The following is a 22,144-nucleotide window of genomic DNA, read 5'->3' on the forward strand; positions in this document are numbered from 1 at the left end:
ATTGCTTCCCCTTCTGACCCTGGAGGAAGGCTCACCGTGTGTCTTGAAAAACTCTCTGGGATTTTCAAAACCACATCTTTCCTCCCTTTTGACCTTTTGGATAAGGCCTAGAAGGTATGGAAAAGTGGACTCTGACAACAGAGAGGGTTTTTCCTTCCTGTTCATACCTGGTTAGTGTGTCTTTGACCTTAGACCCAAACAAGGATGAACCATCGAAGGGGGCGTTAACAAAGGAAGACAAAGGGTTCAAGTTATACAAGTGCATCCAGGAATGTCTCCTAAGGAAAATTCCTGTACCCGCTGCCCTACTCGCTCCATCAGCTGCATAGGAAATGAGCCTCATGGATGAGTTTACTACCGAATTCAAGGTGGAGAGCTGGGGGACACTTTATATCTGATACCACCGCAGCTACTGAACCCTGGAGAGCATCTCCTAGCTCCTTCAGGAGATCTCTCTGCAACATGTGGTAAAGTAGTAGTAGTCTTCTTTCGGCTTTTCCCGGTTAGGGGTCGCCACAGCGGAACTCCGGTCTGCTAATGACTGGTAGTTGATTTTTACGTGCCGAGTTACCAGCCCTGACACACAACCTTTAACGAAGGTACGCCCATTCATGCACGTCTCCACGCAGAAAACGCTCTAGCTGAGAATCTAACCGGACAGCGTTTTACTGTGAGGCGACAACGCTACCGCAGCACCACCACCGCGGATGCAACATGTGGTAAAGTGTGTAAGATAATTCAGGGACCTGAATGTATAGGTCGCTGAAGAAAACATGCACTTCCTGAATCTGTCCATCACATGTGACTCTGTTCAGGGGATGGACAGAAGAGGACGTCTCTGACAACTCCTCCTTGGTGGCCGCCATCACCATCATATCATCTACTGGGACTCCTGGGGGGGGTGTGATGAATTTATTTGGCCTCTGGGGGACAGGCTCCACTGAATCTGGAAACTCCCACACCTTTTGACAAACTAAATCCATAAGTTCATCAAAAGGCTGAGATACCCAAATGGCAGAAGGGTGAGACCCAAAAGCCTTCAGGTAGACAGACTCCTCATCAGAAGGGTTGATGGGCTTCCAGCCACCTCTCTGCTTAAGAATTTCTAGGATGTCTGCAAAGGAGACATCCTCAGAGGGCGACCGTGGAGACCCTTCTGACTCGTCAAGTTCTGTGTCATATGTGATAGATTACTCTGGGGAGTCCAGATGCCTCTTCTTGCATAATCTCTTCTGAGAGACCTCTTCAGAAAGGCATTCTGGAGAGGTTTCGGAAGAGAGGGGTTCACCCGCTGGGGCATCCGGAGACCTTGAGTCTCAACGTTTGTGTGGAATCGGTTGTGCTGAGACGGACACCTGTGCCTTTGGTGGAGGAAAGACTGGATCTGAGAGTGGGGCTGCCCGTGGGGACAGCACTCTCCTCATCACCTTGAAATCCCCCCACCCATGATCCAAGGAAGTTCCCGGTTCCGAAGAAATAGAAGGCTTCCCCAGCACCAAGGGGGATGGCTCCAAAGCTGATGTAGGAGCAGAGCATACCCGTGCCAAGGCCCCAAAAGGCAAGTTCGGATCAGACAACTGTAGACTGTCCTCCCTGGACCTGACCAGAGAGCATCAGCTCCTAGACTCCTCGAGCTCAGATAGCACAGAGGAAGTCAGAGCAGTGGTTGGAGCCAAAGATCCTGGAACAGGTCTTGGCACAGACTGTTCCACTACAATCAACTCCATGCATTCCAGCTCTGAGGCCCCAAGGCGGGTCAGAGGAGGAATCAGTGATGATGGGGTAGGTCCACTCGGTTCCGAAACCCTCTGGGAGCTCCGACAATAACTTGGCTAACACCGGTGCGGTGTACTCAAAAGCCTCCGCACCACACAATCCACATCATCTTCTGACAAACTCCTGGGGATCGAGAAGAGGGAGCAAGAGAGCTTGACCTTTGTAATATTGGCGATCTTAATGTTGGAAAACCAGCTCCAGGACAGTGGACTGGCTCTGAGTCTGTAATACCAACAGTTCCAAAACAGGAGGAGCCGAGGTAGATGGTTTTACAGGCCCGACAGATTTCGGGTCCGATGAAGACATTTTTGGTATTTTGTTAGTAGGTCCAGACTGATCCAATGAGATTGATGAAGATCTTTTATTAAATTTTCCAGATTTAGGAGGAGGAGGAGGAAGGGGTCTGCTTTGTAGCACTCTGACCTTCACCTAAGGCTTCTAACACAGAACTCTTCAACAATCCCCTCTGTATCAGCTTATTTTTCCTTTCGAGGAGAACCCTCAAACTAAACGAGTGGCATATAGAGCAAGCCTCCTGCAAGTGTACTACTCCAAGACAGTACACACAGTCAGTATGGCTATCAGCCAAAGACATTTTCTGAGATCACGCAGAACATTTCTTAAACCCAGAGGGTTTAGTGTCTTTCAATTGTTTAGACATATTAACCAGGAAAAACAACACAACTTAACAACACCACTAGTATTTAGAAGTAATAACTTTCTAGTGTCTACAGACTAAACTGCTCTCTAACAGAAATGAGCTATTTAGACAAGGAACAGAAACAACAAATAACTTTTTTTTTTTTTATTTAGCAGAACAAATTACCATGCCACACAGGAAAATAGCCCTCTACTTAAACGGGCTGAGCCGCTCTCTACTTTAAACGAACTGACTCAGGAAAAAGGGTTAAAAAATTAGTATACTAAACAGTAAATAACCAACACACACAAAAAGATGTTTCGAATAGAATATTTAGTAAAAGAAACCTTATAAGCTAAATGTATCTAAAAAACTAAACAGACACCAAACTTGACAGCTGAAGTAGCATGAGGCTAAATGACTGTATTTAAAGCGCGCACACACACACACAAAAGCCAGGTTAGGGATGACATTTTTTGGCCTTGAGATGAACAGTAAGCAACGGACACATTCTAATACTGTAACTAACAAAGTCAGGGAATAAACTATGATAACTAGCAAAAAATTTTAATAAAGAAAGGAAATACAAGTTTTAAAGGTATAATACTACAATTTTAAAGGTAAACTTAGCTAGAGCCAGTTGTAAAACACCCGATCTGTTTAGCGCCAAATGAGATCTGGGGAATTCTCCAGAGCATCATGGGACAGGAGTAAGCCATGAGCTAGTTGGAGACCTCGAGCTTTTGTAAACGGCCAAGCCACCAGCACAGAATGAAGGCGAGACAGGACATCATATTATATTATTACACTATCATCTGATTCCTTTAATGACATTGAAAAAAGTCATTGATATTTGCACCATTAACGTGTACCGAGTGTTGACAGAGTACTGTTTACATTCAAATAACTGCAGAAGTTCATTTTTCCTATAAATATCTCAGTCATGCACCCCCCCCCCCCCCGAAAAAATGCTTGCTTGCTACAATATGGAAACAATCCTGTTTACAAAGTGTTGATACTATGGGCTGGGTTTATAAATATTACACTAAGCGTAGACATTGTGTACACTTTGTGGTAACCTTTATGAAAGTGGCCTAAACGTTTAGCTTGTATGGTTCCTAAGGTGCAAAACAATGTCTGAAATTTTTTGAGATGCAAATTCACATCCTGGCTTTTATTTGCACTGAAATTCCATTTCACAAGCACATTTCCTTATGATGTTTATGAAATTGTCTTAAGATGGGTTCTTAATAATTAATGTGTAAAAGAAGAGGGTGTGAGAAACAAGACACCAACATATTATTCATAATGCATTGTAATGGAGATACTACCCACGGTCTCAACCTTTACACATTTTAGTATTCATTAATAATTTCATTTTTACTTTGTTCTTCCTTTAAACTGTGTTATCCACAGATGTTTCTTCAAGTGTACGTCTTGTCTTCTCAGTTTATTAGAAGCTACTATTTTGTTAGCATCAACCCTTGGACTCCATTTATTTCTTATTTAAATGAAAAAATAAAGAAGACAATTTTTGTATTACTTTTTCATCAGACCAGCACTGTAGCAAAAAGTTTGGGGGAGTGGACATGTACAACTTCGTGTTTTGGGGAGGGGGCAATCCCATCAGACCATCTCTTATTTATTTGTTTCCTCACGAGTTATAGCAGGGTTACCACCTGTCCCACTTTGGGAGGGACAGTCCTTCTTTGGGATGTTGTGTCCTGCATAAAAATTGAAAAAATGGCAAATGTCCTAAGATTTTAGGACAAAAATAGTTGCTATATTTTACGTAATACTTGCATAACATAATTATTCTGTATCTGAAACACCTAAATGTTATAAGAAACAGACTAAGCAACTAAAGCTTTTATTTAGACAAAAAAGTGAATTTCTGTCCTTTGCACTGGCCGTGGGTATGTTTTGCCCTACAAAATCTGACGTTTGTACCAAAAATGTCCCACTTTGGGCATTTGAAAAGGTGGCAACCCTAACTACTCGTGGTCCACTTGAACATCTAGAAAGGTGGAAAACGTACAAAAAAACCCTTTCTCCCAAAACATACTTCCCAATTCAGGAAAGGAATTACGTATGAATACGTTAATTACTTAACAGCGTTCGCCACCTAATAAGATCTACGTTTACAAATACAACCAATTACTTTACTTCTGTCAAAACAGTCATTTATTTGACCCGGAACGACCTACCCTCTACCGTAAATACAGACGCTATGCACTGAAAGAGACCATTCAAACTGTTTACTGCGCAAAATACCTTAAATGAAATCCCCCCGGTTCACTGCCCAAATGACAACCTTACCGTTTTCTAGTGCCAGTGCATTCTCAGCAGGCGTACAGGTACATCATCCCTTAAGTGGAATTACGAAGAATACCTGAATGCAGCATGCATAACAAAGTTTGATTTACTAAATTAGTTTCCAGAGAGGAATAAGTAAATGGGTGTAACAAATCTAAAACTTCAAAGTTAGTGAAACAACAAATGACAATAAACTACCCTTTAGAAACATTAATTGCAATTAAAGATTTGCTCGAGCAGGGTAATGAATCGAAGGCAGATACCATAGCGTATCCCTCCGTACAACTACGCATGCTATTACGTCATTCGTAATAGGCTCCACGTGTAGAAATTTGTTTAGGGTATTCTAAAAATTATTGAACCTTTTTGGTAAAGGTCCCCTACACAATTCCTGCCTGTTTTGATATTTCGAAGTAATGCCATCCAAAAAACGGACTTCTCAAAAAACGAACAATGCAAACTTCCAGAGCAGTACGGGACAGCAAAGCAAGCAGAGACTTGGGTATGCAGTTTTTGTAACCGTTACAATAAACACACAACAAACATTTAACCTCCTTACACACTTAACAGATAAAACTGATTTGGGAGAAACTGGGGACTTTATACGCAGATTTGGAAACTTGCGGGACGTAAACGTACACATTTTCAGTGGTATTGTAACTAACCCTTTATATAGTCACAGCCTACCCTTTATGTTGGGAATAGAACGTGCGCTTAAAGGTAATGATTTCATACCATGTTATAATGTAACCCGGAAGTCATTAGTTCTCGTTTAGATACAAGTATGGTTAGTACTGTTTCCCGGGAAGGATTGTGTGTTATTGCCTTAGTTATGGCAGATGGACAGTCCAGTTAGCGGTGCATTTGAATGAAATTAGTTTTTTTGTAAATATTTAAAGCTGTAAATACGAAAGCTAGTTAAAATGATATATGCAATGTTAATTTGCCCCGACTTTTTATTAGTACTTATACCTGGGAGGTGAACTCTTTGAGTGTTTGCATTACGTAGGGCAGTGTTTTTTGGTAAATCATTGAGGCTTACAGCTGGTCAGTAATACTAGATATTAAGAGTCAGTATTTTTCTTCAGAAACTGATAGGAACGATTCCTTGACTTTTCCTCTAGGGTTGCTGCCTTTACGTCATTAAAATTCCCGTTTTCGTTTTGTAAAATTATATTTAAAAAGTACCTGGTCTGCGCCGAAGTAGGCGTAGTAACAGGTAAAACGGGCGTGTCGTGGTATGGAAAAATGTATTTTTTTCCGGGGGGCTTCCTTACACCTCTTTTATACATACACACACACACACACATATATATATATATATATATATATATATATATATATATATATATATATATATATATATATAGGTGGGTGGAGGTTGGCACCACACCCTTTGCAAATTAAAAAATATCAACTCCGAGATTGCACTACCTTGAGGAAAAAGCTCGAAAACGTACTCCTTGCTTCAGGACACCCACACCCGTGTTTGTAGGCCATAAGCACTCGTTTTTTAAATAACATGTACAGTAACTGCTTGGGTAGCCGCAGATGATATGAAGTCCTAGGCAAGCCCTGCTCTCTACCGCATTCCTGGCAGACACCCCAGCATATAATTTGTCAAAAATGCACAATTTTATGAGAAATGGGGCAAAAATCTGGATATTGTGTGACAGTCTCTACAGTTGAGAGGTATACACCCCAGTGGTCCACTGTTTTTCTCCCATTCTTGCCGTTGCATTCTATCGAGCGCACGTTTATTTTCTCTTGTCTTACTTTTTAGCGTTTTTCCTTGATCCTTTTAACACATTCTAAAGGACCAAGTCTGTACTGTAATAACTGTGTAGGAAATAATTTAATTAAGCTGGGTGTCCAAGCTATGGAGTTCTTGTACTCTGAAGTGCATTTTAGAGCTTTTGTTCCCCACAAGATTTGGTCCAATGATGACCTTGACAAAGAAACATGATTAATGGAAATAAACTATTTTTTATTATTTCAAGGAAGAATAAGTTGTTCAAGGTGTTCTGTACAATTCTGATGACCGAGTAGTTGACAGTAAACTGAGTAATGGTTACCCATAAACAGAGAAGAAAATACTTCTGAGGGCACATAAATCATATATGGGATGGCTACCTTCCTATCTCCCCCTCTTTCCAAAAAAGACATCAACTTTCTGGGTATCCCTTTGGTGTTAAACTATGAAGAAATAAAAAGACAAATGTCCATAGTCATATATTTCAAAGCTGCTGCTGACACATGCATCTGCAGAGCATGCTTCCTCAGGCCTAACACAAAAGGACAGACAACTTATGTGTACCCCTTTGTTGTTAAACTAGGATGAAAGTGAAACAAACACAACAAGCATATATTTCATCCTACTGTTGTACTTAATGCAGCACACCTCTTTTTCCCTACCCTGAGAAGGTACCCACCTGTATATACTTCAGCTTCAAATGGGGAAAAAATGAAAAAAAAAAAAGTAGCTCTCATTTATTTATTCCCATATGCTGGTCCTAAACAGTAGACTGGCTTAATTCAGAAAGAGTGAATTGTTGAGAACTCACCCTCTTTCAAACCATGTAAAGACGAAACTACTTAATGTACCCTAGGCCAAGGTCCTGTTCTTAGGATGCCCTACTGAGGTAGTGTTCACGAGACTGAAGGAGAAAGGCAAGACCATATAGCCTTTTAAGCACTTTTTTCTGCCCCAAACTCCCAGGTTTGTCAGTAATTACCCAACAAAATGTGTACCCTTATATGTTAAACAAGACAAAAAAAAAGTCAGGCAAAGGAAAAAAGGGAGAAAATCCTGAAAAGAATGTCAAACTAAAAAGAAAGGAGAAGCTTGGGGTCCTTCAGGGCATGACTTTCAGAGGGAACAGCCGTTACTCAGCCAAGCCACTCCTAACCCCAATCCATTCCCCTTTCTTCCCCAATTGTACTTTTTCCCCTCAGAGAAAGTTGGAAGGTGCTTAACATTTTTTAATTGGGAACACTTTACACAGGCCCAGTGGGTCCAGAAAATCCTTAATCAAGGTTACAAGATAGAGCTTCTCAAAATCCCAAGTTAAGTAAGTTCCATTGTTCCAAGCTTCAAAATGCTAACTCTGCAAAGCCTGTTACCTTTACTGCAACCTCAGACACTCAAGGTTATCTTAGATGTAAAAGATACCTACCTTCAAATCCATGTAGACAAACAACACAGATAGTTCCTCAGGTTTGCAGCAGGGAGGAGGGGGGGGGAGACATATTTTTCATTATCCTGCTTTACCTTTGGCTTGTCTATTGCAAACTGAGTCTTCACCAAATGCCCATCCTGTTCCTAGAGACTATGCTCTCAGTACGGTCTTTTATCAGGAAGGAGATCTCATGGTGGATAACACAGGTCAAACTCAATCAGGGACTGCCTTTCAGAGCACCACAACCTAGTATAACCTTCTCCAGAGATTCCGTGGACCAGCCTGGGGAAGGCCCATGTGGGTGCTGTCCAAGTTCAGGGGACCAGGGCAGAAAAGAAAGAAAAACGCATTTTAAAGACATGATGGCTTTTGACCACATATGTGTGTGGGGGCTCCAGATTATGACAAAAACCCAGTTATCTGCAAGACAAATTCTGCAGGCCTTGGGGTTCATAATACAACTTTGATGTGTTACATAAATTAACAGGAGGGGCGACCCACTTATACCTATTGTGCAAGCTTGCTATGCAAGGCTAGCAGATAACCCAAAGGGTAGCCACGAGTCTGACAGCAGCCTATATCTCTTCCTAAGAGAATGTGTTAGTAGACACACTGAACAGATTTTTAGTAGATGCTCATGCATAGATATTGTGCAGGGATTTCTTTATGGATCTGAGCAGGGTGTGGGATGTGCCACAGATGGACATGTTTGCTTCATGTCAAAACATGCAGCTGAGACAGTTCTGCTGCAAAACAGCAGCTTCAGAAGCTTGGAGAATAGATGTGTTTTCCATGTATTGGACAAGTCTGTTTCTTTATGCTTTCATTCCCATACCCTTGATCTCCAGGGTACTCTCATAATTAAGGAGGAAAGGCCAAAGGTCATATAGGTGTCTTTCCCCCACCACCTAATTTCAGCAAAGGCAACACTGGTTCCTAAGCATGTCAGAATCCATTCAACTAGAGCTGCAGCAACCACCTCAGCATTCTTTAGATGGGTTAGCTTGCAAACTATCCTGGAAGTTACACATGGAACTCACTTCATACACTCTCTAGGCATTACATTTTTTTTTGGGGGTAGCTTGTAGGTCCAGGCATAATTTACTTCTGCTCTCCAGTAATGCTTCCTCTTTGAGTAATTATCTCTGGCAACTACTCTATAAAGTTATGCTTTTGGAACCTTTCCAAAACTTAAGACTGCAACAGTGAATAGTAGGGTGGACTTAGTACAGTTGTGTTTAGAACTTAACATACATGCAGATATCTGAGTATGTTCACAGTTGTGGTAAAAGTAGCCTCCATTCTTCCTCTCTCTCTCTCTCTTTCTTTCTCTCTCATTCTTTGCACCTGGGTTGGGGTAGCTCCCAAGCCCTTTTATCTGCTCCTTTCCCTTCACTTCCCTACCATACCCTCTCCCTCTTTTATCACAAGATATGCCTCTGGCATGGATCCAGAGAAGATAGTGGGCTGTTTCTATGTGGTCCACTAAGACTTTGGTGCCAGGGCAAGAAAGATCTGAAGATGGTATCAAACATCACCAATGTCGTTATGTACCAGTGGGAGGGTGTTGGCTGAGGTCTTTTGTTGGGAAGGTAGAGCTCTGAAAGTCTGTATGGCCAGTTGGGCTACCTGCAGGCATGAATCTCAAAGGTTAGGACTGCAACATTGAATATACTCAAACATCTACATTTATGGTAAGTACCTAATACAGCAGAACTTTGTTAACTTTCTAAGGGAGTGGAAGTAACGTTTAAAAAGTTTTTCTTCCTTGTTGGCTTTGTTCCTCATTGTTTTTTGGCTTTGTCCTTGATTCTTGGACAAAAAATGAAGAGCTCTGGATCAGGGTAGTAGGTAAATCTCTGGGACTGATAAATCAGACCAAAATCTCAAGGCCTTTGTGCCAAAACTCAATTACTCTATGTTTCACCACCATTCTTCTGTTGGCATTAATTTTGCTTTGTATTTACTTAAAGCTATTCAGCAATGCTGTACAGTATCTACCCCTTTAACATTGTAGGTATTGTAAAATATTGCCACAAAGGGACATTTATCAGTAAAGTAAAATGTTGCCAGTCCTTCAAACTTCCCTGTTAATGGTTTCCAAAACTTATGTGCCTTAGAGGAAGTAACTTGTTTAATTAACTTATGCAATATTTAATTTTATGTGGATTGTCCTTTCCATCACTGCACCAGCTGTTACAGGCCTATGATGTTTGATAAACCTGTATCTTGCTTTCAAAGGAATAAGCTTGGCTGTATGATTTACTGTTCAGGGTGGTCTAATTAATGAGATTGCCACAACCTGCATGCAGCTAAATTTCATCAGCATTTCCTTAGAACTGTGAGATGGGAACAGGTATCAGACCAGGATTATATAGTCCAAATAATGATGTAAGCTAGAGGTGCCTTTTTAAATATTTGCAAATATATAAATTAAATTATATTCTCTTGCATAATGTAAAACTTCAAACTATATATTGAGACAGTCTGTGTATAAATATACCACATTTCATTGCAAAAATACTTCATCAGTTCACTTTTTGCATTTCCAGATGTTATTTCAATAAATAGACATATGTGAATATAATGTAATTTCAGCGAGTTTCCATTTTTCAGATATAAAACCAAAACATTTTTACTATTGCAGTAGTATATTAAATGCAGTTCATTACATAGATTTTCTGCCTTTGGGACTGTTGAACTTAAAAAGTCCAGTAAGATACTCCGCTCCACCCAGATGTCAAGTTTTGGTAATCACAAAGTACTTTTCCTTCCCTTTATTTTTCCACCAAGAGTGACACTACAAATAAAATCTGACATCTGATTTCTGCTTCAGATTGTTTCTTTCCATACTAGTCTGACTTTTGTAAAATAGTACAGTCGAGAGTTGATTATCCAAATGTTGATTGTCCGAAATGTCAATTATCTGAACACAGTCTTCCAAAGCTTTTGGGTAGGAAAAATCATAAAGTCTGAAAATGTAAACGTTATACATATTCGCTTGTGTATGTTTTTTTGAGCTTATAGCTTGCTCATGTGTGAAAAATATTCTTTATTGTCCACTGGAATTGCTGAATGGTTGAAAAGTGTATTCCCTGTGTGCAGAAAAAACAAGATGTTAGAAGTGTTTTAATCCAGTTTAATGTATGCTTGATTATCTGAACTACCCTAGGTCCCAGTTAGTTTGGATAATCAACTCTCTATGTTATTTCCTTCTGCTGTTTGTTATATAATCCTCAAAGCCACATAGGCAAGGAAACACAGCTGTATTTCAGATCTGTGCAACTTTGTGAAAAAAGTAATTAGGCAGGTCACTGATTCTAGTTAGAGTGACTAAACATTTTAAACCTTGGTACTAAGAGAAGTTAGTCTTTTTATGTGTGTGCTATTAGTCATTGATGACCAGCTTTCACATTTATGGTTAAAAACAAATATGTTAGAAATACAGTTCTGAGCAAAAGCACTAAACTCGTTACTATTTCAAGCCTAACATTTAGATTAACTTAGGTTGCTGTGCAAGAAATGCCCATTAACAAAAAATTAAAAATATGCCATTGCAAAACAACTAAAAATAAACAGATGGTCAGAAAAAAATAAAACAAAAGTAGTTTAATTTTAAGTTGATGCAGAACTAATAGCACAGGTAATATTCTTGTCATAGTGTATCATTCATTTCCATTGAGATAACTAGTTTCAACCTGAAACACTGGTATGTAAGTAATGAAGGTGGGTTTGAGTGAGAGATATATGGTATAAAAGTTATCCAGGGGAATCAAAGTAGTTGTATGTTAATATGTGATTACTAGGCTAATGGCACAAGAGCCTTTACAAGCCTATCCAATAATACCCAGGTTATAACATCTGACATCTTGTATCTTAATTCCTCATATGTGGGATGAGGTAGTATTAAAGTGGGTCTTTGGTTGTTGGAACCCTGAGTCATTTTACAGACTGCCTATATCCATAAGGGACATGGGCAGTACCCCGGGAGTGATTATACAGTTCCCCATTCATTTATCCAAATTTTTTATGAAGAGAGTGAGGGACGGGCTCTGTTTTATGAAGATGGGAAGTTTACTCCATAGACAACATAGCCTTTGGGATAACAATCTGTCTCTCCAGCAAGTTCTGTCACAAATAAGGTTCAGGTCCATGGAACCCATAACCCTTGTATAACTTTTCTTGTGAATATGTAATATTTTCATCAGGACTGAATCAGAGAATTCTTTGTAGGTCATGTATAAGTCAGCTCTCGATAAACAATATGAAATGGAGTATAGGGATAGGACCTTTAGTCAGTCTGCATAACACGTGTCTTACACTTTGATTTTTTAGTGAGAAACCTCTGGGGCCATTCTAGTTGGTGTAAGTGCTTGGTTAGGTACATACAGAAGGGAGTATTGTACTTGAATATTGACCTGATGTGGGCTGAGTACAAAGGCACTATGACTTCCTTTGACCTTGATGCCATGACTTTATTTATAAGTTGAGCCACACAGAAGGATTTTTCACTACCGTAGCTACCTAGAGGTCAAAGTGTAGGTTACTGTCTATCTGTATTATTAGGTCCCTAACCTCTGGGTCTACTTTTAGGGGTGTGCTATCAATATTGTAATTTGCAAGAATATTTAATTTACAGAAGGGTATGATTAGTCATTATTTAGGAATTATTCTCAGGCCATAGTTTTTGACACTAGTCATTTGTCATTTTTAAGCCTGTTTGTAGGATGTCAACATTGTTTGGGGATTCACCTGTTGGTCCCAGCTTACAGTCATCAGCGAACTTGGTGAGCCATAGGCCCCCAACATTGCCCATCGCTTCAGAGAAGTATATACTACAGGTGGGGTCCCAAAACTGAGCCCTGTGGTGGGGCACCATTAGTAACAAGTTTCTTATCAGAAGTGGATTTGCCATGTCCCGTCAGTGAGCCAGTTTGCTATCCATTTAATGATGTAGGGGTTTATGCCTAACTTAGTAAGTTTATCTATGACCTCTGAGTAGGGGATTGTATCATAAGCTTTGGCCAGGTCTAGATACGTGGTGTGTCACATTTACCCTCATCCATGGCCCTGCTGACTTTCTCGAAGAAGTCCCGCAGATTGAGCAGGCAAGCCCTCCCTTTGACAAAGCCAAATTGGGTCCGTTGCAGTGTTTAGAGATTTATTATGTCATTGTTGAGCAGGTCCATGATAATTCTTTTCATGGCTTTGCAGATAAGTGGTCAAGCTTATGGGTCTGTAGTTTCCTGGGTCAGTTGATAAGCCACCCTTGTGCAGAGAAATGACTGCTACAGTCCTCCATTCCACTGGTACAAAGTCATCCAGAGGCTGTGGTTAAAGAGGCTTTTCTAGTGGCCCCGATAGATTCTCTTTTAAGCTATATAAGAAGCATCCTGGATTGTTGTCGGGACCCATGAAGGCTGTGTTTTTGGATTTAGCAAGGGTAGAAAAGACCTCTTCCCTCATAATGACCAGTAGGGTGATTGTTGTGGATATCTCTTTGGGTGTGGTAGGAAGTGATGGGGAGAAGAAGTTTGAAATTAACTTGTCAACCAGCAGATTTGCTATAGTTTCAGGAGGCCGGGTGTAAGTGTTGCTGTTCATGATTAACTTGTCACATTGCTGAGCGTTTCCCTTGAGGTTACAAACATAATTAAAAAAAGGCTTATGGTTATCTTTCACCTGGGAATCTATCTTTGCCTCGTAGCTCATTTTGGTAGATTTGATCACCTCTGTAATTTGTTTAGACTAGTGAGTGTGTTTTTTGCACTGTTTTATCTGTTCTTTCTTGGCTTTGGAGAGGATTTTATCTTTTTGCCGACTAGCCTATTCATGCTAGGGGTCCACCAGAGTGGTTTATTTTTGCCAGTCATCATAGATTTGACTTGGGCAGGTACTGCCTCCTCCATGCAACTATGAATGTGTTTGTACAGTGCATTTGCGTACAGCACAGATTAGGCCTCAGTGTCATCCTGGTTCAGAGGGGCTTAGAAGTTTAATAAGTTGTTACTTAGTTTGAGTTAATTGATCTTAACAGATATGGAGTTTGATGGGGATTTTAGGTTAGTTTTAACAGTAAAGGAGATCAAATTTATGGTCAGATCTTACTAGGGAGGAATTAATGCATGGGATGGAACAGCATCCCCCCATGTTCATGAATACCAGGCCTAGGATATTTGTACCTCCAGTTGGGGAGCTAACAAGTTGCTCCAGGGTGTTTGCATTGACAAAGTCCAAAAACCTCAGAGTAAGTAAGCTATGGATTGCAAAAGTCTCCCAGTTTATGAAGGTGTAGTTGAAGTCACCCATAAGTATAGTGTTAGTCTAAATGTTAAGAGATTCCAGTAGGTTTAGGTAGGAAGTGTGGTTTTCCAGACTCATGTTAGGGGATCTGTAGCTAGCAAGGATATGATAGGGGGGTCACACCTGTGGTTAGTTGGACATGGAGCAGCTCAAATGAGTCATGTTGTTGGACCAGTGTAGCATTGTGCTTGTCTGTTATGATTACTGTGACACTGTCTTTCTTTGTTTTATCCTGAACTGAGGGGTTTAAAGTGTATGAAAAGCATTGTAGCCGTTGATAGCCGGGATGCAGTCCATTGTTCTGAACCATGGTTCTGTGACTGCACATATTTATATGTTCTCCAGGGTGAGGAGTGCTTCCAGGGAGTGCAGTGTTTTATTTAAACTCTTAGCATTGAGCAGCAGTACCTTTAGGTGGTCATGAGTGTTTTTGTTATGTTGGAGGGTTTAACAACTTGGCACAGCCTGAAAAAGGCATTATGGGGATATATAAAGTTTTTGCCAGTATCCTGAAGCCAGGTGGTGACAAATGAAAACTACCTCTGGCAAACCATTGTGGTTTGTCAATCATGTCTCACCAGGCTGACAGATATTGGATCCCTTTGTTGTAACACCAAAAACTAAGCCAATTGTTGAAGTAAGTCATTTTTTGCTGGTACTGTGGCATCACCATTGGTGAAGGTAGGATGCTACTCAAGGCTAGATTCATACCCACCTGGGAGAGCCCCATCATGTCTCTTCATATAGTCCAGTGAGGTACTTCTTAGGTCATTTACACCCACATGGACCATGACCGTGTCATACTGGTACTTCTGGTTTAAAGACCTAAGTGCATGCGTGATCTAGTAGATTATAGCTCCAGACAGACAGCTCATTGTGATCTCCTATATTGCAAGATCTGTTTGATATTGTTGTGCGAGTAATTTTTTTGAAAGATTGACTGCATTTGGTTGATCTGTATTCCAGCAAAGCGGAGTATCTTGTGGGCACTGTTACTTTTCTGACATTTGTTCATAAAGTTTCTTACAGTTTGATTTATCCTGTTGGAGTGACCATTTGATTGTAGATATTTAAGATTGCAGGATGTATGTTGATATTTTTAATATTTGTATTTCTTTTCCTGAATTTCATTGTTGGACACCCCGTGATGTGGAATTGTGGCATCAGCATCCTATGTCTTAAAAACAAAGCTTTTAGTACATTAATTATTCCAGTGTGTGCAGTGTTTGCTAACTTCTTAACCTCAGGAAACTCTGAATTATAATGTTTCCTTATCAACTATGCATAGTGACAAAACTATTGTAAAGTCTATGCCTTCTTTATTCTGTGGACTTCTTGGGAATTATTACGGAATTGCCATTTCTTCTTGCTTTATGTTATAACATGCATTGTGCATTTAATTGCCCAGTATTACACATTACAAGCTCTTTATAGTTCGTATTTTCTGCATGCGATTCATGTATTCTTGCCAGCATTTTTTCCTTAGCTGTAGGGCAATATTTTATTTTCTTTAAACTTCAGACCTTGTACGCAAACGTATTTAAACAGAAACCTGGCTTATTTATGCCACCGCAAACATCTATTCTAACCAGCCTTTCAATGCATTATTTTAAAAGGTCTGTATGTAATCCTCTGTAAGCTGCTGAAACTCTAACCTTCTTTTTGATCACGAGCAAATGGAGAAGTATCCAGTTTGCTTTCTGTTCTTCTCCAAGCAAATCTATGAATGACGCTGCATTTCTGCTATATTCATGTCATTTTCTGGTGTACTTATATGCTTAGGTTTGATTGTCAAATTTATAGTCTACTGTCCTCCAAGAAGCTTAAGTGCTGTTATAGTAAGTTTATATGTATTTTTTTTACTTTGTAAAGGTTATTTCTGAAGGATGCTAATAACAGATTTTTTTTATTTTACTCATAATCTGGAGTGGTACTTTGCAATGTGTCGGTTTTGATTTTTTTTCTATGATTGGTATTCATTTTTGTGTTGTAGGTTTCTTGCACTGATATTAGCTCCCCCTGTATGTATTCCAGGCATAGAATTTCAAATACAATTTGATTGAATAGTGACTTAAGGACTAGGCAGAGGTTACCTTAAAGAAATATGTAAGTCTTTGTTTGATCATCCTGTCTTGTGTCAGAGTTGCTCAAGTATAACAGTCAAGTTGTCAGTTTCTCATTGGACAGTTGCTTCATTCACATATGAAATCACAAATAAAAAAATCTATTTTTATAAGGTTGAATACAATTTTTAATAATGGACAGCTAGCACTTTTGTCTCCCACCTGATATGCCATATATAAGCAGTTTTTTTGTTGTTGTTTGGATTTCATTTGGGTGTAGCTGCTTTCACAGATTATATTTTAATCATTCACATATGAGCAAAATCTTAACAGTTATATATGAGCACATGCTGAATGGTCCACACTTGCAGTCTCTTGGATAGAGTTTTTGCAGTAGTGGTCAATAATCATTCTTTCTTTGAAGTGCATTTTGACCTTGGTGAGGGAATAATAAAGTAAGAGGTGTGTATGTGTGTGTGTGTGGGGGGGGTTGTCCCCTTCAAATGAGTGCATACAATGTAAGTTTCTGTACACTTGAGCTTCCTGTAAATAAAGTTTTATTACCAAGCTGTAATGAATGACCTGTGCTCAACGAATGTGTGTGTGTGTGTGCGTGCCTTGTGCATATCATATATAAGTGCATCTATACATATATGTGCGTGCATGTGTACGTGTGTGTGTAGATATATATAGAGAGAGAGAGAGAAAGAGAGTTTTTTTTGATAAGGAATCATAGTACTTTTTTCAGCCTGTTCCTTTTCACTACTTGAGTTCCATCCAGAAATAGGTCCCACGTGCCATTTTGTAGAAGTTCCATTTTGACTGTGTGCATTATTTTACATAGAATACTCACTGGATTGAAAGGCCTAAAATTGTTTGAGTCTGTCATGACCTCCATTCTCCCAAAGCTGATGCCATTGCAGCCTGTTGTCATAGATCAGGAACATATCCATGATGTTCATGATCTGACATGTTGTTTAATAAGAAAAAATGGTTTAGTTTGCTTCTCATTGACTCTGTGTAGCAAATCACTATGTATGTTTTGTCTGATATTGTGGAACTAAAGTTTTATTCTTAGCATCACTTATCATATCTGTAGTTATAAAGTTTATGTCTTCCCCTTGTCTCTAGCACTGTGACACACATCTTTGCTAACTGTCAAGTCTTCATATTACTCTACAAGCACATTCACTGTTTCCTGTGATTGTGTGTGATTGCTTCTTTGGTTGCATTTTGTTACATTCATAGGCTCATAGGATGGCCCTAGGGCTCTTACAAGCTTAGCCAAGTTCCACCCTTATTCCGTGATCAGCACCTATTGTCTCTGTCCAAGGTGGAACCCCTGGGTTGAATTTATGGTTACCCATCCAGTCATCCAGATTGCATTTGAAGGGGCCAATGAGGTGCTCTGTTTGACATGAAGTGGGAGTCTGTTACATAGGTGTGTTAACCTCTGGTAGACAAATCTGTCCCTCCAGCAAATGGAGACGTAGCATTTCCAATAAAGCTGGGTCAGATATTGCCTTATATGCAAGACAGAGATAGCTTCTGAGTAGTCTGTATGAAACAGAATAAAGTGACAGTGATTTCAGATGATCCCCATAGGACTGATGCTGAAGACCTTGAATTTTCCTTGTGAGGAACCTTTGTGGTTACTCCAATTGCTGCAGGTGGTTGGAAAGGTACATACTAAAAGGGGAGTTATACTCAATTATTAGCCTGATGAGGGAAGAGGGCAGAGAGGTTATAATTTCTTTTTTTCTGGAGGCAGTGACCTTACTTATGAGATGAGCAACATAGAATCCCCTTCTTACCATTGTGAAGACATGCTGGTCAAAGGTAAAACTGCTGTCAGCCTATGTGCCCAGGTCTCTCACCACTGAGTGTGTACTTAAGGTGTTGCTATTGATGTGGTAGTTAGCAAGAACATTGCCCTTACTGAAAGGGATCATAGTACATTTTTTGCATTGAGTTTAAGGTCATGACTTTGGCAAAAATTGTGTATTCGTGTAAGACCCTCTTGTAGGATGTTGACATCATTTGGAGATTCTATGACTGCTCCCAGTTTGCAATCATTAGCAAGCTTTGTCAGCCACAAACCTTAAGTTTTTGCTTGTACTTCGGAGAAATAGATTCCAAACAGTAGGGGTCCCAGGACTGATCCTGTGGAACACCACTGGTTACAGGTCTGCTGTTGGAGGTGGATCCCCCTATTTTGACTATATGGGTTCTATCAATGAACCATTTAACGACCCATCTAACGATATAAGGGTTGATGCCTAGCTGGCTGAGTTTGTAAATGATGCTTGTGTTGAGGATGGTGTCAAATGCCTTGGCTAAGTCTAGGTAGGCTGTATGCACAGATTTCCCATTGTCCAGGGCCTTGGTGACTGTTTCGAAGAAGTCCACCAGGTTTAACAGGCATGATCTCCCTTTGACAAATCCAAACTGAGTAGGGTCAAGTATTTTGAGATTACCTCTATCTTTGTTGATAAGGTACATTATGATTCATTCCATGGCCTTGCAGATAAGGCTAGTCAGGCTAATAGGTCTATAGTTCCCAGGGTCAGTGGAAGTACCACCTTTGTGCAAGGAAATAACTGTGGCCATTTTCCATTCAGCTGGAACGAAGCCAGTGCATAGACTATGATTGAAAAAAGTACCCAGTGGTGTTGCTAATTTTTGTTGGAGCCCATGCAGGATACAGCCTGGGATGTTATCAGCCGTAGGGAGGACATTTACAACCTGCTCTTTAGAGATGCATGGTAGGGGACAGGTGGTAGGGATGTCATGAAGTAAATGTGGCGGGGACAGGGGACTGAAGTTTTCGGCAGTGTTCTCCTTCCATATGAGAACAGCACAATGCTACAACAGTTTGCAATGCTGTTTCACAGTGTTTAGGTCACCACTTTGGTTTTTGGCTAGGGTGATTTCTCTCTAGAGTCTGCACATCCTTCCTTTGCCTGTATGGGTTTTCAATGGGTGCTGCAGTTTCCTCTTAAATTGCATGTGCAGTAGGTGAATTAGCATTCTCCCAGGTTGGTTGTGGATGTGCATATCATGTATAAGTGAGTGTACATTTCTCTTCTTGTAATAGGTTGGCACCTCAGTAATGATTAGTTCTTCTGCCTTGTCCCTAGTAGGTGCCAGGATAGACTTTGACTCCCCTTTGACATTAAATTTGATTAAATGAGTAAATGAATTTTCTGATAAAATTGAAGAATACCGTGTTTATGTTTTAACCTTTCTGTTTGCAGTGGGTTAATTGTCATGACTGGATAAGAAATATATGCAGTTTCTGTATTATATTTAATGTAAATTTGATTTTATGACTAATTTCTGAAAGCTGCGCAGTACCTCTTTTGGTCTATAGTTGATGTTATTTCATATTTCTACTAAAGTTTTTTGCGAATTTATCTCTGTTTATCACACACGCATATTTGTGGATGCAAGTACTTACTGATAGGGCAGTATCCTGCATTGCAATTTTGTCATACTTTTGTAGTCTCAGCAACATGCTCTGCTCACTAACATGTGTATTGTACAATGATTTCTTGTGTGTGCTTTGCAGTGAATTGCTATTGTCCCATAAATAGACTTGTGGTACTATTCCAAACCATCTAGCAGCACTTTTTCTGTTTGAAAAAGACAACTTCTGATCTGCATAACAACAGCATATTTACATTATGATTTTTTTATCACAGCAAGTCTTCGACAACTGAAATGTTCCAAAATCAAAGGGTGATTTTCTGTCTCACCCATCTGAAAATGAATCTTGCATTTCTTATTCTTATATTCAAACTTCTGACCCTTTGTTTTTTTCATAACTAGAATAAGTAATCATTTTGTATGTCACTGACTTCAAGTTGCTCTCTTTCATCCCACTGCTTTGAAAATTTAAGACATTACTCTACAGTAGTGTCTAGTCTAAGCACCTCACATCAATTATTACATTTAATTTTTCAAGATTTCCAAATTTTTGGCTACTAGGCATCAATTAATCCAAAACATCTTGTATCTATATAAATCAAACAGTCCCATTAACACTAGAATTTGTTTGTGTCTTTCGGCTTTTCCCGGTTAGGGGTCGCCACAGCGGAACTCCGGTCCGCTAATGATTGGTAGTTGAGTTTCACGTGCCGAGTTACCAGCCCTGATGCACAACCTTCAAGAAGGATCAAAACTTTCTTCAGGGAAAAAAATACAACAAAAGAGTGACAGAATTGTCATGCAATCCTTACCCTTATCTGGATCAAGCTTCTAATTCAAATTAAGTTATTCAAGCCTGTAACACCTTTTTTGTGTACCTCCAGTTAACACCCATAACTCCTCATGGCATCCAGATAATTTTTGGGTCTGGTTTGTGTAAGTGACTTAGTAAGTAATAATAGGCAGCATTAGAAAGGGTAAGGAGTTAACAAAATGACATTAAGGCATTAAAGTTGTTAATCTAGGATGTCTTGCAGTAGAGAACTGAATCACTGTTCGCCACTTACTATTCATATTTTCATATTTATGTTCATATTTTCAGACCTGGGAGATCTACATACTACCGAGGGGTATGGTATGGAAGGGTCTATATTATATGAATGAATGTTCATAATATCGAATGCGCTAAAGAGTGAAAATGCCGGACCTTGAACTCATTATTGTGGGGGGCTGTGCCCCTCACACCCCCAGTTAAATATATATATATAAATATATATATATATAAATACCAACTCCGAGATCGCACTACAGTGAGGAAAGGGCAAATATTCTGACCTTCACTGTACTGCGATCCCACAACGAGCACTTCGAGGTCCGGCATTTTTGCTCTTTAGAGCGTTCGAAATTATGAACATTCGTTCATGTAATATAGACTCAGTATAGAATACCATGTTGGGAAACAGAAACAAATCATTCTCCGTGTCCATTTTTGTCACATTGTATGGGAGATATTGTTTGTTAGTAATCAAAATCATCACAAATTAAGTGGCATACACACGGCATCAAGTGAATTCCTAGATTTGATGAAGGTCCCTGATATTTGCAATGTAACTGAATAAAATAAAGGAAAATACCAATGATTGGTAAAAAAAAAAAAAAAAAAGAAAGAAAGAAAGAAACAAACTAAAGTAACAAATATTACTATCTTCTTAAAAAAAAAAAAAGAAAGAAACTAAAATAACAAATATTACTATCTTCTTCTGTCGGCTTTTCCTGGTTAGGGATCGCCACAGCGGATCATCTGTCCGCTCATGATTGGCAGTGGAGTTTTACGGTGTCGAGTTGCCAGCCCGGCGCCCAACCTTCCACAGAAGGCACACTCACACATGCACTCACACCTAGGGCCAATTTAGTGTCCAATCCACCTACAGCATGTCTTTGGGATGTGGAAGGAAACCAGAGCACCTGGAGGAAACCCATGCGACCACAGGGAGGACATGCAGACTCTGCACAGAAGGCACCCCAGTCAAGGATCGAACTAGAGAACCTCTTGCTGCGAGGCGGCAATGCTATCTGCTGCACCACCGCGGCCACCCAAAACTATAATGCACCGGAAATAAGCTCTTCATTTTTTATCGTACACAACTATTACTCTTCCGCTTCTGTCACCATAGACTTCATCAGAAATAAAACAATTCTAAAAAGTCTTGAATTTGAATACAACTAGACCAATCAAAAACTTTCTACATTTAAAAAAATATATTTATATAAAAGACAGTTACACATTTAAAATTGCAAAAATTCTTTTCATATTACATTTTCATATTTTCAACCTCCTGTCCTTCAAAAAGCAATTAATATTAACTGTTTCTGTTAAACCTGGTCTGCCTAAGTTTTATCTGCCACTCTCTTTCTTTTCAGCCTTAAAATCCTCACTC

The 22,144-nt window shown here is 39.7% G+C and overlaps 2 protein-coding genes across 3 annotated transcripts in view; one reads left to right on the forward strand and one right to left on the reverse strand.

Annotated features, from left to right (window-relative positions):
- The window catches only part of HEXD (hexosaminidase D), a 651,835-nt gene extending 646,830 nt beyond the window's left edge, over positions 1–5,005 (reverse strand). The window contains exons 1-2 of the mRNA XM_044085015.1: positions 4,931–5,005; positions 4,736–4,808 (exon numbers count right to left, since the gene is read on the reverse strand). The gene's annotated coding sequence lies outside the window, so the exon portion shown is untranslated. The remainder of the gene's footprint in view (positions 1–4,735; positions 4,809–4,930) is intronic.
- Positions 5,006–5,043: 38 nt separating this feature from the next.
- Positions 5,044–22,144, forward strand: part of OGFOD3 (2-oxoglutarate and iron dependent oxygenase domain containing 3) — a 964,739-nt gene continuing 947,638 nt past the window's right edge. The window contains exon 1 of one of the 2 annotated variants that reach the window (XM_044085017.1): positions 5,044–5,234. In XM_044085017.1, coding sequence (XP_043940952.1) covers positions 5,149–5,234 — 86 coding nt within the window. In that variant the 5' untranslated portion in view covers positions 5,044–5,148. The remainder of the gene's footprint in view (positions 5,235–22,144) is intronic. The other variant, XM_044085018.1, reaches the window with a different exon arrangement.

This window comes from Protopterus annectens, chromosome 10.part0, assembly GCF_019279795.1.
Source record: "Protopterus annectens isolate FY-2018-M chromosome 10.part0, PAN1.0, whole genome shotgun sequence".
Lineage (NCBI taxonomy): Eukaryota > Metazoa > Chordata > Ceratodontiformes > Protopteridae > Protopterus > Protopterus annectens.